General features: G+C 49.9%; 1 protein-coding gene and 1 pseudogene across 1 annotated transcript; both read left to right on the top strand.

Annotated features, from left to right (window-relative positions):
* Positions 1-1,641: 1,641 nt before the first annotated feature.
* Positions 1,642-2,234, top strand: LOC131913313 (histone H2A type 2-A). Its single transcript, XM_059265898.1, has one exon. The coding sequence runs from the start codon at positions 1,760-1,762 to the stop codon at positions 2,150-2,152; it is 393 nt and encodes a 130-aa protein (XP_059121881.1). The 5' UTR covers positions 1,642-1,759; the 3' UTR covers positions 2,153-2,234.
* Positions 2,235-2,863: 629 nt separating this feature from the next.
* Positions 2,864-3,458, top strand: LOC131912586 (histone H3-like; annotated as a pseudogene).
* Positions 3,459-14,833: the final 11,375 nt, after the last annotated feature.

Raw genomic sequence — 14,833 nt, 5'->3', positions numbered from 1 at the left:
GTTGTATGGTCTTTACTGAACCCTAGATTCATCTTTCAATTTCTCAAATATGACTTCCCATATCCACTTGAATATCAATTTCTCAAACTTAATGAGAATGCTTGATAGACATTCAACTTCTCAACTTACAATGCTTCTCTGCATTCCATCCTAATAACACTATCTATCCAGATAGTTGTTCAAGCCCAAAACCTGGGGCCTCACTCCTGCCTTTCTCCACAAGACTTACAATTCTACCTCCACCCTAGTATTTCTAGGTTCCTAGGGCTATGCTACAATTTAACATGTCTAATCTACCCGTAGTTCTCACTGACACAGTACCCACAAAGCTTATTAACACAAATTACACAGAATAGAAAATGCTGGCCGTGACACTTCTCTAGGTATTGCTGATGCAATGTTAAAATAATGGCAGTCCAGAGATGGCACGTCACCAGTCACTCCAGACCTACACAGTGGAAGGCTCATGAACGGCGCTTGAGCAGCCATAGGGCAAATGATTAACAAAAACACCAGCATAATCTTTAACGTTACTTCGATTCAGTAAACGCACGCCAAACCCTATATGGTCTTCCTTTTTAAGCACGCCCAATTCTTTTCAAGCATTTTGTTGCCATTGTATGGAAATAAACCTTTAATGTAAAAAATTTAAAGGGAGGCTCCTAGCAGTGAAACACTAAGCGTGTTAACAGGTTTTAACAATGTTTCAGGTAGAAGGAAAAGAGGATGCCAGAATTACCAGCTAATTCATAGGTATCAGAAATTAAGCTTCCATCTTCCTCAATGGAAAGTCTCCACATAGATCAGCATGTGCTTAAGAAAAGGTATCAAAAGATTTGTAGAAACTTAAATACATCAACTTTCAATTTTCTAAGTAAACACGAATGCTACCATCCATTGTACTTAGAAAGTAAGTTGCTGACTTACATCCACTTTCATTACCTGTACATAAAATAATGAAAACAGTTAACCAACGGCTTGGCTAAGCGAATCAGACTGGATAAAATGAAAGCTGAAGACAGCTAGATGAGCAGACGCACTCTAAAGACACCCGTGGCTATTCTGTATCAGGATCATTCTCTGGACCCAGAGAGGGCTAAAGGAGAGAAACACTGATAAAAGGGAAGAGAAGAGATGGACAAGCCTTGATTCCGGATTGAACCAGCATCCTTCCGACAGAAGGTGGCTGTCTCCGCAGAGAGCCTTCAGAGTTCAAAACGCGGGCTGGGCTGTACTTGGTGAGCCGGGCAGCAGAGCAGCAGGCGCAGGGCCGCCTGGCCGGGGGCGCGCACAGACGCGGCTGACAACCCAGCTCACCGGACGCCCGGCCTGGGACGGGACGCCGCGCCGGGGCACACCCGCCTCACCCACACCCGGCACACCTCCCCGAGCCACCGCTGCGCCCGCGCTCGCCACCGGCCCTGCTGCAGGCAGGGTGCACTCGGCTCCTTCCGCCACGACAGAGGCGACAGGCCGGTGCTCCGCCGAGGCCCCGGGCCTCCCTTCCAACGGCCGCACGCAAATGAGGGCTCCGGCCACGCGCGTCGTGATTCGCGCGTTGGCGGCGGCGCTCGGGCGAGGGAGCCGGGCTTATGTAAATGAGCGGATTGTGTGTGCACGCTCCTATAGGCCAGGGTGTGAGGACGCGCGTGAGCCAATGAGAGCGTCGGGCGGACAAGCGGGGCTCTGCCTATAAAAGGGTGAGGCGGCGGCGCTGGCGTGCAGTTTCCTGTTTGTGAGAGTCTCTGTGTTTTCCATCATGTCTGGTCGCGGTAAGCAAGGAGGCAAGGCCCGCGCCAAGGCCAAGTCGCGCTCGTCCCGCGCCGGCCTGCAGTTCCCGGTGGGGCGCGTGCACCGGCTGCTGCGCAAGGGCAACTACGCGGAGCGCGTGGGCGCCGGCGCGCCCGTGTACATGGCGGCCGTGCTGGAGTACCTGACGGCCGAGATCCTGGAGCTGGCGGGCAACGCTGCCCGCGACAACAAGAAGACGCGCATCATCCCGCGCCACCTGCAGCTGGCCATCCGCAACGACGAGGAGCTGAACAAGCTGCTGGGCAAAGTGACGATCGCGCAGGGCGGCGTCCTGCCCAACATCCAGGCGGTGCTGCTGCCCAAGAAGACCGAGAGCCACCATAAGGCGAAGGGCAAGTGAGGCCGCTGCTGGCGCCGGCCCGCGTCTCGGGGAGACGCCCGCGAACTCAAAGGCTCTTTTCAGAGCCACCCACTGGTTCAGATTAAAGAAGAGTTGTGTCGCTTACGGAACCGGTCTCGTGGCCTTTCCCGGCCCGTCCCCAAAGTGTAGGCTGTGGCGTTGCCACTCGCCTTGCGCGTCCCCAGCGCCTTCCCCACTCTTGTCCGCGGGCCCCCGGGTATTCTGCGTTCGGTCTTGGTTCTCCTGTGCGGGAGCGTGCGTGTTACTGTCCTAAGCACTTAGCGCCGTATGTCAGCCCGATGCACACCCGGGTAGGTGTCCCGCCCGCAGCGACCAGCGCGCTGGCTCCCCGCCCCTCCCTTAAAAACAGGAACCCGACCAGGCCGTCGAGGCCAGACGTCAGTCACAACCAGCCGCCGCCCCCGCCCGGTCCTTCGGCAAAGTCTAGGAGAAGGGGACGTGTCCCGCCGGCAATGACCGCCGCGATCAGCTCCCGGGATCGGGGGCCCCTGGGCGGCACTGAACACTAACTGACTTGGGCGGGCGGGCGCGCTCCTCCCTGGCAGAGCTGGGAGCGGCCGTCTACCGGCAGCTACGGGAGGCGGCCCCACCCGCGGGGAGCGTTGTCAAGTCAGCTCGCCGCAGGGCTGGACGAGGGGCGGGCCGGGCCCGAGCCAATTGGCGGGCTCGATGCCGGTGACGTCATGGCCAATGGCCCGTCAGCGCGGGACTTTCAAGTCGCTGTCTCCGCCCCGCCCGCGGGAAGAGTGCGCCTATAAAGACCGGCGGCCGGGGATCCGGGCAGGTCTCCGCGCTCCTGATCTCGGTGTCTTCTGTCTCTGCCATGGCTCGCACGAAGCAGACGGCCCGCAAGTCCACCGGCGGCAAGGCCCCGCGCAAGCAGCTGGCCACCAAGGCTGCCCGCAAGAGCGCGCCGGCCACGGGCGGCGTGAAGAAGCCGCACCGCTACCGGCCCGGCACCGTGGCGCTGCGCGAGATCCGGCGCTACCAGAAGTCGACCGAGCTGCTGATCCGCAAGCTGCCGTTCCAGCGGCTGGTGCGCGAGATCGCGCAGGACTTCAAGACCGACCTGCGCTTCCAGAGCTCGGCCGTGATGGCGCTGCAGGAGGCGAGCGAGGCCTACCTGGTGGGTCTGTTCGAGGACACCAACCTGTGCGCCATCCACGCCAAGCGCGTCACCATCATGCCCAAGGACATCCAGCTGGCCCGCCGCATCCGCGGGGAGCGGGCCTGAGCTCTCGATCTCGGTTCCATCCCACCAAAGGCTCTTTTCAGAGCCACCACATGTGCCCGGAAGGAGCTGTTTGCTTCTCTGTCTTTGTGTGGTTTTTCACGGTCTCGGGAAGGGCTCGGTTTTGGGGTGATGGCCGAGCAGCGAAGAGCGCTGTTTCGGTTTCTCCAGGTGTTGCATCTGTGGCTTTTAGTGTTTAAGGAGTTTTTTTTTTTTTTTTTTTTTTTGGTCGCTGCAGACTAGCGCTCAATCTGCTTTTTCTAGTCCCCCTAGCGCAATCGCTGCGCTTCATGTCTACTTGGCCATCCTTAAACTCTGCAGTCTTTCAACTGCTATGGTGCTGAGGTATGGTTGGTATTTCGAGACGGGCTGGAAAGACTGGCCGTGAGTCTGACGCTAGGGAGAAACTTAATATTCTGTATCTCAGTCCAGGAGGTTAACGATCCGTTGTTAAACCTGGCCGGAAGTGATGGATGCCACGCCCGTCACTGACCAGTACTGCATGTGTGCTATGACCTGGTTGGGAAAACTAGTGCACCCATCACCTGAGTGCGAGTGGCTGAGCATATAGGGTATTGCGTGCATGATGATATACCGCGGCCCTGGCTTGAGCAGAAAAGGCTTTTCTAAACTAGCTGAACGCCCAGGAGACCTGGCTTCCCCCTACCTCATAATTACCTCGCTAAGTTTCTAGACTGCTGAAGATAATGGTCGCCCCTCCCGTGCGTCTGATAGGCAATGTCTGGGCTAACTGTGTGATCATGGTCAGTGGTAAGTGTGATCATGGTCAGTGGTAAGTGGACCACTATCAGTAGTAATATCCAGTGATGCTCACCTTTCCTCCTCTTAACACTTGAGGAATTAGACCTCTTGTTAGCATCTTGGAATTCAACATTTATTACTACGATCTGACCTTAGGATTCCGTGGCAATTCATTAGTTTCTTCTCTTATTTCCATTTAGTTTACTTTGAAATGCCAACCCAACTGTATATGTATATACACAGAGACCTTTCTGTACAGAAGCAGACTCTGGATGTCAAGGAAGGATCTGCTGCTATTCCTTGGCCTGGGGAGGGTCTTCTGGAGGGGTGGTTATTGAACCTGTGAATCAGAGACCACAGTAAGTAATCCAGTCACTGTCAGGGACCTTCCCTCTTGTCTACTGCCTGAAACTTCCAGGAAGCAAACTTGAGCTTTGTCTAAAGATTTGAGACGTTATCAACCCAAGGCTCTTTGAATTCAAGATACTGGTGGTCAGCGACCCAGGGAAACAACATGTCCCTCCTCCTACCTCTCTGCCCTCTGGGAGCACCCAGAGCTGGGAGGAGGATTGGAGATGTGCTCTGCACCCAGTGAAAATGGAAAACAAAGACAGCCTGTTAACTGGGGTAAGGGTCGGGGTCTTGGAAAGCCTGTGTTACACTCGATTCCTAATCCTCTTGATCATTGACACCTGAGACACCGAGGAGTGGAGGAACTGAAACAGAAATACTTTTTTAAAAGTATTTTGCTGTTTGAAAGGAGTGAAGAAAGGGGGAAAGTGAGGGAAAGTGGTCATTCCTGACAGTGTCCTTCCCAGTTTTCAGCCCTAGCCCCGCTAGGATTTTCCCAGTAGATTTTGTGTGTGTGTGTGTGTGTGTGTGTGTGTGTGTGTGTGTGTACTGAATTATGCTCCTGGGCCCCCATTCATATGTTGAAGCCCTACCCCATGTACTTCAGTGTGAAACTAGAACCTTTCAATCAGTGATTAAATTATGACAACAGTGTCCCTGCCTATTACAGAATGGTGTTTGTAAGGGAGTATTAGAACACACGGGGTGACAGAAATGCCGTAAGAAGGTGGTGACTGCAAGCCAGGGAGAAAAGATCAGAAGAACCAGTCCTGTCACCACTTTGGCTTTGTATGTCTAGTCTCCAGAATGAAGAGAAATTTTCTTCTGGTTAACCCACCCAATATGGGATATTGTGTTGGAGTGGCCTGCTATGGTTTGGATATGTGTTTCCCAGAGTTTTCTGTGTTCAAATTATTTCATTCAAAGGTCTCCAGTGTGGCTATGTTAGGGGTTGGAGGAATCTTAAATCGGTACAGTCTAATGCAACATAATTAGAAGGTGAGGTCATCGTTCTCAGAATTAATTAATGTTTGCCCTCAGGAATTAGTTCTAGCAAAAGCTGGTTATCGTGAAAGTGAGATCACCCTGTATGCTTGGCTGTCTGCATGTCGCAAGGTCCCTCTGTTTCTCCGCTGTATTCTAATGCAGCCAAGTGCATGCTGTTTGGAGCATCTAGTCACCAGAACTGCAAGCCAAATATACATTTCTATCAAGAACCTAGCCTTGGGCGTTTCGTTATAGCAACAGAAAATACACTAACAGACTGCTAGCCACCTTACCCAGCTCACTTAGTTTCTGGTCAGGGCCTCACTCCCTGTTCAGAGCCGCAATGGATGACGGGGTCCTTCCAACCTGTACTCAGCTATGAGCAGAAAGTTCAGCAACGGCCTAAAGCTGTGTGGAGACAGCACATTTGCACCCATCATCTTATTGAACTTTGCTTCGAAGGTTGAGCCCCAAAGTTCTCAGAACGTAAGTGATTTTTCTTCTACATCAAAGCTATTAGTGGCCAAGCAGACCCATGGGCATGCAGATTTATACCATGAATTGAAACTAAGGCAGATTTAACAGCAAGATGCCAACCGAATTAGATACCAAAGATAGCCAAGATCGCCCCACCCACACCAGAAATCTGGATGACAACAGCCTGTCCGTGTCACGTTCTAAGGTAGTCAGGGGTCCCTGGCTTAGCAGAAACCGCGGTGGCCTGCCTCGGCCCTTCTCACTTTAGGCTGTTCACTCTCCTATGACTGTGAGGACTCTCCTGCCGAACTCAGACTACAGAACGTAGGAGAGGACGGAAAACGGAGGGGAGAGGCAGTGTACTGGGCAGTGCAGGACCTGACCCCTCTTGGCTGGCGTGGACAGGAGGGGCAGTGTACTGGGCAGTGCAGAACCTGGCCCCTCTTGGCTGGCGTGGGACGGTGGAAGGCCTCTCTTGTTTAATCTTCTCTGGCGTCCTATCAAAGGTGAGCCTTTGCGGTCAGTGACCTGCCTGCCTCACAGTCTCTTCCAAGGCGGCTACCCAGCAGCGGTGAACTTTGATCACGAATGTGTTAAGTCACGTTCTCCGCTCAGATGCCCTAAGCCTGCTCTTTCAGAGGGGAAGAAAACAGCTGACAGTTCAAATGAGTGTGTGCTTACTTCTGAGGAAATAGCATTATTTGACCAAATGCCTCTCACCCAGGCTGGAACCAGCCTTCCCCAGGACTCTGCTGCCTAACATAGCAGCCACCTTAGGGACAACACACACACACACGCACACGCACAACTTCCCAGAGCTGGGGCAACAGATTTTGGCTCTTACTGTGGTCTGGGAAGACCAGGAGGAATTCTCCAGAGCCTCTAGGCTTTCCTCAGCTGCCACAGGCGGTATAAGGACAGCACTCACCTGTGACATTCCTGCCATTGCTCTCCATTCTCACCACTGTCTTTGACAGGCCATCCCGAGGCCTCATAAAACATTTACAATCTCTTTTTGGTTTGAGAAACAAGGACAAAGTAGTAACTCTTTTTTTTAATGTTGGTGTCAAAACTCACTGATAGCTCAGTGATGCTCTTCCAGGGGACCGAGTTACGTTCTTAGTACCTAATGACCTGATTGATCAGGAAGCTCACAACAGCCTGTAATTCCAGCTTTAGGGGATTTAGTGCCCTCTAATGGCTTCCGGACACCCACACATGTGGCATATTATTACATAGACATACACACACACACATAAATAAAAAAGTAACAATGATTTACGAACAAAAGGAGTGCTCCATTCTTTCGGTCTCTTGAAAATTCTCACAACAGAGCTTTCCAGATGGCTCAGGAGGTAAAGTCCCTTGCTAACAAGCCTGGGGACCTGAATTCAATCCCCAGAATCCACGGTAAACACAGAAAATCAACTCCTGACAGTTGTCTTCTGACCTGGGTCATGGTGCTCACACACACACACACACACACACACACACACACACACACACACCAGTAAATAAACTTTTAAAGGAAAGATATTCTCATAATATCAGATGTTTCCAGGAAAAGTCAGCCACAAAACCAGTATTATTCACGGGTGTGGATTTTTATACAGCTATGGTAGCTGTGACAGTGGTAGTGTGTCCTCAGCTAGGACAAACATAGAAGTGGACACAGGTGGAGTGATGGCTGAGAGGTACAGTCAGACAGATTTGGTGACCTGGCATTTGGAAAATGCAAGAGGAAGAAGCCTCTGGCCTGAGGAGCGGTCCTGAATGCTGGGTGACTATTTCGCAGTGATTGCCTAAGACCATCGGAAAACATTTATATTACAATTTATAACTAGCAAAATTACAGCTATGAAAGAGCAATGAAATAACACAGCATGAGAAACTGTTGTGGAATAGAATATTTGTTTAACTGTGTAAAGATGTGTTGCATTTGTTTATGTTGCATTTGCTTAACTATGTAAAGATGTGTTGCTATTTCACCTTGCCTGCCTAAGCACCTGATTGGTCTAATAAAAAGCTGACCAGACAATAGCTAGACAGAGGAGGGATAGGTGGGACTGGTGGGCAGAGAGAAAAGGGAAGCCGGCCAGCCGTGCCAGCCAGACATGGAGGAAACAGGAGAGCAGATGGACATGTATGTATGTAAATAAGACAAATGAGCCCCCAGGCAGCACATAGATTAACAGAAATGGGATAATTTAAGTTTAAAAAAAAACTAGCTAGAAACAAGCCTAAGCTAAGGCCGAACATTCATAATTATTAATAAGTCTCCGAGTCATGATTTGGGGGCTGGCAGTCCAAAAAAACCTGCCACAGAACTGTATTAAAGGGTCGCTGCATTGGGAAGGTTGAGAACCACAGAACTAGAATATAGTGGTCGATTTCAGTAAGGAGGAAAATGATGGCCGAGAAAAACAACTGACAATTCTAGAGCCAAGATGTTACACCAAGTCCCTGCTGACACAGGAACTGAGGTTCCTTGGATCTAGAGAACACTCTGGCAGCTGGGAATTTTAACCTATTCATTGAGGTGGCTCAGCCAGACATGTTTGTGGGGAAGCTCTAGGCAGATAGCTAGAAGGATAACAGAAGACAGGTCTGGATGAAATCTACCCATGCATTAAAGAGAAGGGGCTGGAGAGATGGTTCAGCAGCTAAGAGCACATACTACCCTTGTAGAGAACCTGAGTTCAGTTCCCAGCATGCATGTCAGGCATCTCACAACCACTTGTAACGCTAGCTTCAGGGAATCTGACATCCTCTGGCCTCTGCAGGCACGCACCTCCATTCACTCACACACACACACACACACACACACACACACACACACACACAGAGAAAGACCAAGGTTTAAGTTATCGGTCCACATAAAAAATCGATGGGAGAACTCCTAAACTAGAAAGGATGGCTGGAGAGAGATGAAGGGCATGAGAGAGACTGTGGCTGAAGGAGGCAAAGGTGAGACCAACTGGGCCACGTTGTGACACTTGGGAATGAGGACTGCATGTTTCTTAAGCTCGGGGTCTGCCGCAAAGCAGGCGAGGACACTCGAGTATTTTGCCCAAACTCCCACGACTAGTGTCAAGACAAAAGTACGAAAGGGACCCCAAAGCTCATATACTTAGGGAGAAAACTCTCAACAGTTCATACTGGAAGCTCAGAGGGGAAGGACAGGCAGCACGTGATGCCCAGGGCATGCGATGCCCAGGGCTCAGTGCCTCACTGCACCAGCTGACTCTGCTTCCGGCTCAACTCCGTAACCATGCAGGGACAGACTCCTCCGCCCCACGCCAGGGATAGTTTGTCATGCCTATGCTTTCAAATCTTTCCAGGCTCTCTACTCCTTTACCTTCACAACGACATCTACACCATATGCCGAGTAAGGAGAATCGGAAACCCTGCGGACAGCCACAGGCTCAGTCCTGGCTCTGCCCCCCACCACTGCAAGGCTGTGGTAGACATTGAATCTTCATCTCTAAAGATGGTCGTCATCTCTAAAGTGGAGATCGTGGACGGGCCAATGGTGTTTGGAGGCATTTAAGGAAATAATTCCCACAATGACAAACACGTGTCATCTTAAACAAACAATATAAACATTTCACTGTTGTTAAATATTCAAAAAATGAAGTTACAAAGGTATGCTTCATTTCCACCCCTGAATTGCAAAATTATCCCCTTTCTATCCTCCACCCCTGACTCACCCTGGCCTCTGACTAAATTCACAAGCTATTCATCTGTCAATGTAAAACCTGTATCTCTCATCTTTTTTTTTTTCCAGATCTAAGGACTGAACCCAGGGCCTTGTGCTTGCTAGGCAAGCACTCTACCACTGAGCTAAATCCCCAACCCCCCATATCTCTCATCTTAAAGGGAACAAGAGATAGTTTATTCTGGAGTTACTTGAGTGACCATGGCCCAGGAATACAGATTTAGGTTACCCCAAATTCCATATCCCAATGTGAAATCAGATTCATGAAGTTTTACAGAACAAATACAGTCATAAATCAAGGCAAGTTTAAAACACATTGGTCAGCACCTCTGAGAGGCGATTATAGGAAGATGGGAGAAGCTTTTCTACAGGTCCAAGATACTGTTCATGACAGTCTTCGCTTTGGGGTTGGTCTATTAAGTCAATAGATTCCAAGGGTTTTTGTCTTCTAGTCATGGGACGTTAGTTGTGATGCAGATGGGCAAGGAATGGCTGTCCTGGAGACTAAAGCTGTCCCAAGACAAGGCAATGCCTCTGGGTCTGTTCCATTCCAGTCTCTCCACGGTGCTGGAATGCCCATCAATCACCTCTGCAGACAGCCTCTTTTCAGGAGTTCTTGTACATACATCTACTGACATAAGATTCCAAGGGCTGGTGGTCCTGGGTTCTATAAGAAAGCAGGCTGAGTAAGCCATGGGGAGCAAGCCAGTAAGCAGCACTCCTCCATGGCCTCTGCATCAGCTCCCGCCTGCAGGTTCCTGTCCTGCTTGAGTTCCAGTCCTGATGATGGACTATGACGTGGAAGTGTAAGCCAAATAAATCTTTCTTCCCTAAGTTACTTTGATCATGAAGTTTCATTACAGCAAAGGTGACCCCAGCAAAGACACACAGGCTGAAATCAAGCTTCCGTGAGCCCTCCAAGGGCTCTGGGGATAATCTTTCCTTGCCTCTCTTAATTCCCAGTGACTTCTCGTGTGCTTTGGCTTAGAGTGACAGAACTCCAGGCTCCGCCTTTTTTTTTCCCACACCAACTTCTTCCCTGTGTCTCTGTGGACCCAGACACCATCTTCTTTCTCTTATATAACGCCAATATTTGAATTTAAGGCCTAAATCAAGGGTGATTTCTTTTTAAACCCATGCCCAGTTACACATGTGAAAATCCTATTTCCAAATGAAAACCAAAAGTACCAATGGACACACTGCAGTGAACTTTAATCGGGCTGATAGATTTAAGCTAAATATGAAGAAAGCTGGCCTGGGCTAGGTGGTGCAAAAAAGAAAGAAAAAAAAATCTTGCACTCATGGCAGGAGGTCCAGTGCGAGGTCTTAGGGACCGAAGTACTTGAGAACAAGGGGATCAGTCATAGCCGTGGGTTGGAAACTGCTCACGCTACTGCACACAGAAGCTTGCCTGAATCTGGACTGGGGAAAGAGCAGAAAGGAGCTATCGGACCAGAGAAGGAATTAAAGGTGGCTCTGGACCTCTCTACTGGAGTTCCTGGGAAGAGGGCACCAACTTTACCATGACAGCAGTTTGGGAGAATGACCTGAACCCACAGGGTGTGAAGGCGGAGAGTCAGGGATGGAAAGATGAGGAAGACAGAAAGTTTGGGACTAGAAGGTCTTGCATGAGCTGATGGCTCCTGTCCAGCAATTTTATTAAGAAGTGCAGCATCTTATACACTGTTTGTGGGGGACACGGGCCAAGGTCAGCAGAAAGCTAAATTGAAAAAGAAAATAATGTAGACAAGAAGAGAACAGGATATCTCAGACACAGCAGCTCTCAGACTGATAACCACAGCCTTCCTTTGGGGAAAGCCTGGCACCAAAACCTTAACTCTTGGTAGCCCAGCCACTGGCTGGACCTTGCCAAGTCTGCCCCTGAGCAAGGACATAGAACTAGTGTTTCCTTCTCCCTCCCATCAGGGCCTCGGAGAGGGTCTTGGTTCAGCTTGGCTCCCGACAGAAGACCCCGCCTGGGAGAAGTTTCAGGTTGTGCCGGAGCCCAGCTGTAACTGGCAGTGGCAAGTGGCACTGTCCCTCAGGCAGCTGGCACCGAGGATCTGGAAAGGGAGCTGGAGGCTCAGCTGGTTCCTCTCAACAACCCAGAGGACACAAGCAGGCTCTGGGCATCCCCGGGGGGCTTATGCCCCAGGATAGTCGTCTGGGGAATGCCTGCACCACTTTCAGATCTGATGGAGGCAGGAAAGGAAGGCAGAGAATATTACCCCGAAACCAAAGGGAAAGAGAACACGAGCTCTGTGTGTGCTTCTCAGCACTAATAGTCTACTTTCCTGTTAAAGATATATGTCCAACCTCCATACTTGTGCCATGGTACGTACATACCCCCACACACAAAATAGTCAATATAATAAAAATTAAAAACAAATAAATAAAAGTCTATGTGCGGGGGCGTGGATGGAGTCCTGAGCGAATTATTACAGTCCAGTGTGTATTACTGACATCCCAGTGCCCGAGACCCAGCGAAATGGCACAGCCTTCCCCGGGTGAGGCTCAGAGGCACGGCAAATATGGTCCAAATGTGAGTGTTTATGGATGACTGACCAGTGTTTGCAGAAACTGTCGACCATAGCTTGCTCCTCCCAGAAGGTAACAGCCTGAGACCTCTCTCCTACAGAGACCTGCCATGGGCACTAGCTAATCCTGCCTCCTGTGCTGTGCCTAATAAAATTGCGGTTTCCGGGCTGTGTGGTAGGTGCCCTCCTTCAAAGTGAGTACAGTCCACCCTACCACAGCTTTTCTGTGCGTGTGTCTGTGATTTCTTCATTTCCCAGCCAGGTTCCCACGACTAAGCCCTGCAGGACGAGGCACGTGTATTTACAGACCTTCAAATTATCGTGTGTACTTTTCTTTCCCTTTTTATTTTGTATTTATTTCCATACTTACTTATTTGTCTAGTTGTGGTGCTGATGGATTGAATTCAGGACCTTGCACCACATATTAGACAGATATTCTACAAAACCCTCCGTTTTTACATTTATTTCGAGTGTGTGTGTGTGTGTGTGTGTGTGTGTGTGCACCACAGTGCATGCATGGTGATCAGAGGACCACTTTCAGGAGTCTGGTCCTTCCTTCCATCACGTGAGTCCTGGGGACCTAACTCAGGCTGTCAGGCTCGGTAGCAAGGGTTACCCACTGAGCCGTCTTGGATAGCGCAAGGCCTTGGTGTTTTGAGACAGGTCCTTTTTTATATAGCCCAGGCTAGACTCTAATTTATGGTTCTCCTGCCTCTACTTCCCGAGTGTTGCCATCACAGCTGGTACGACGTACAATTTTTAGGTAGTACTAGGAATTGAACCTAGGGCCTCCTGTACATGAGGTAAGTGCTCCACCACCGGGCCACAGCCCCTGGGCAGATTTTGGACAAATATTTTAGTAAAACTCGAAGGCATCAGAACAGAGCACCGAGTTATTTCACCTGAGCACTCATCAGCTGCTTTTATGAACTGGGGATGGTTTTCCTTTGGACAGAGGCACTCTGAAACGATGCAACGTGCTGGATGAAGTCCAAATTATCTGTCCTGTCCAAAGCTCAGGTTACTCCACTGTAAAATAAGAATCATAACATCAACCTTCCAGGACTCCTTCTGAGGAGCTGAAATGGTGTGTTGAGGCACTGGAACACAGCAGGCTTTCTGGACCTCTTTTGGTTTTTTGTTTTAGTTTTTACTGTTTTATGTTAAAAGTAATACCAAAGAAAAACAACCGAGGTAAACAGAAATATTTTCCTTTATGTTTCCACGGTAAGCAGAATTCTAAAGCGGTCTGGGTGACTGCTGGCCTCCAGGACCCCTTATTTAATCACCCCCCTTTCAGGGGAAGCAGAATCTGCAGCTTATTTGTGTTTAAGAAGGATATGACAGGTCCAGGGAGATGACTCGCTGGTCAAGAGCACTGGCTGCTCTTGCAGGGGACCCAGGTTCAGTTTCCAACACCCACACGGCAGCTTAAAATAGCCTTAACTGCAAAACCAGAGGATCTGGTACCCTCTTCTGGCCTCACAGACATCAGGCACACATGTAGTGCACAGACATACATGCAGGCAAACACTAACACACATAAAATAGAAACAAATAAATATTTTTTTAAAAGTATGACAATTAGTTGTGGTGGAACATTCCCGTATTCCCCGATGCTAGCCTTAGGAAACTGAGTGTCTAGTCACAGTGCCATTGCTGTGAAGAGACACCATGACCGTGACAACGCTTATAAAAGAAAGCATTCAGTTGGGGCTTGCCTACAGTTCAGAGGTTTAAGCCATTGTCGTCATGGAGGGAAGCATGGCAGCGCGCAGGTTGGAGAAACAGCTTGAGAGTTCTTCATCCAAACCAGTAGGCCACAGGAAGAGAGGGACACTGGGCCTGGCTTGAGCATTTGAGACCCTAAACCTCATGCCCAGTGACACACTTCCCCCACACCTCCTAATGCCACTCCCTAAGCATTCAAATATATGAGCCAAGCCTGGCGGTGGTGGCGCACACCGTGGGAGGCAGAGGCAGGCGGATCTCAGTGAGTTCGAGGCCAGCCTGCTCTACAAAGTAAGTTCCAGGAATGTTACACAGAGAAACCCTGTCTCAAAAACCAAGCCACAACAAAACCAATACGTGGGCCTATGGGGCCATTTTTATTCAAGCACCACAGTAAGGTAAGGGGATTATTGAGAGTTTGAAGCCAATATGGCCTACATAGCAAGATGGTGCCTTTAAAAAAAGAAAGAGGTGCATGTACCAGGGGTGGTGGGGGTGAGGAGGGGTGAGGAGGGGGTGGAGGGGGTGGAGGGCGTGGTAATTGGAGAAGCCTCAAGGCTTCCCTGGGGTAACCGAGCTCTGGGACTGCAGGCCTCTACCACCAGAACCAGCTTGGTGTTCACAGTTCCAAGTGATTATAGTTTTAATGAGACTGGGGATACTGGAGTTCCAATCCCAGATCTGTAGGTTAGCCCTTCAACCCCAGGGGCTTTAGGACTTTTTGTTGTTCTCGTTACTGTGGCCCTTAATTTAAACTGGTTGCTGTTTGCGTTATTGAGATTTTCTCAACTATTTCTCAGAATTACCTGCAATGCTTTGAGAGTCTAGCACGGTCTCAGGGATTTCAAAATACATTATTTCCACAA

Source organism: Peromyscus eremicus, chromosome 6 (genome assembly GCF_949786415.1).
Source record: "Peromyscus eremicus chromosome 6, PerEre_H2_v1, whole genome shotgun sequence".
Classification (NCBI taxonomy): Eukaryota; Metazoa; Chordata; class Mammalia; order Rodentia; family Cricetidae; genus Peromyscus; species Peromyscus eremicus.
The sequence above is the reverse complement of the archived record's forward strand: the minus strand, read 5'-3'. Positions and strand labels throughout refer to the sequence as shown.

Coding starts and splice junctions, on each gene's coding strand:
- LOC131913313 (XM_059265898.1), top strand. CDS start 1,760: ATGTCTGGTCGCGGTAAGCAAGGAGGCAAGGCCCGCGCCAAGGCCAAG.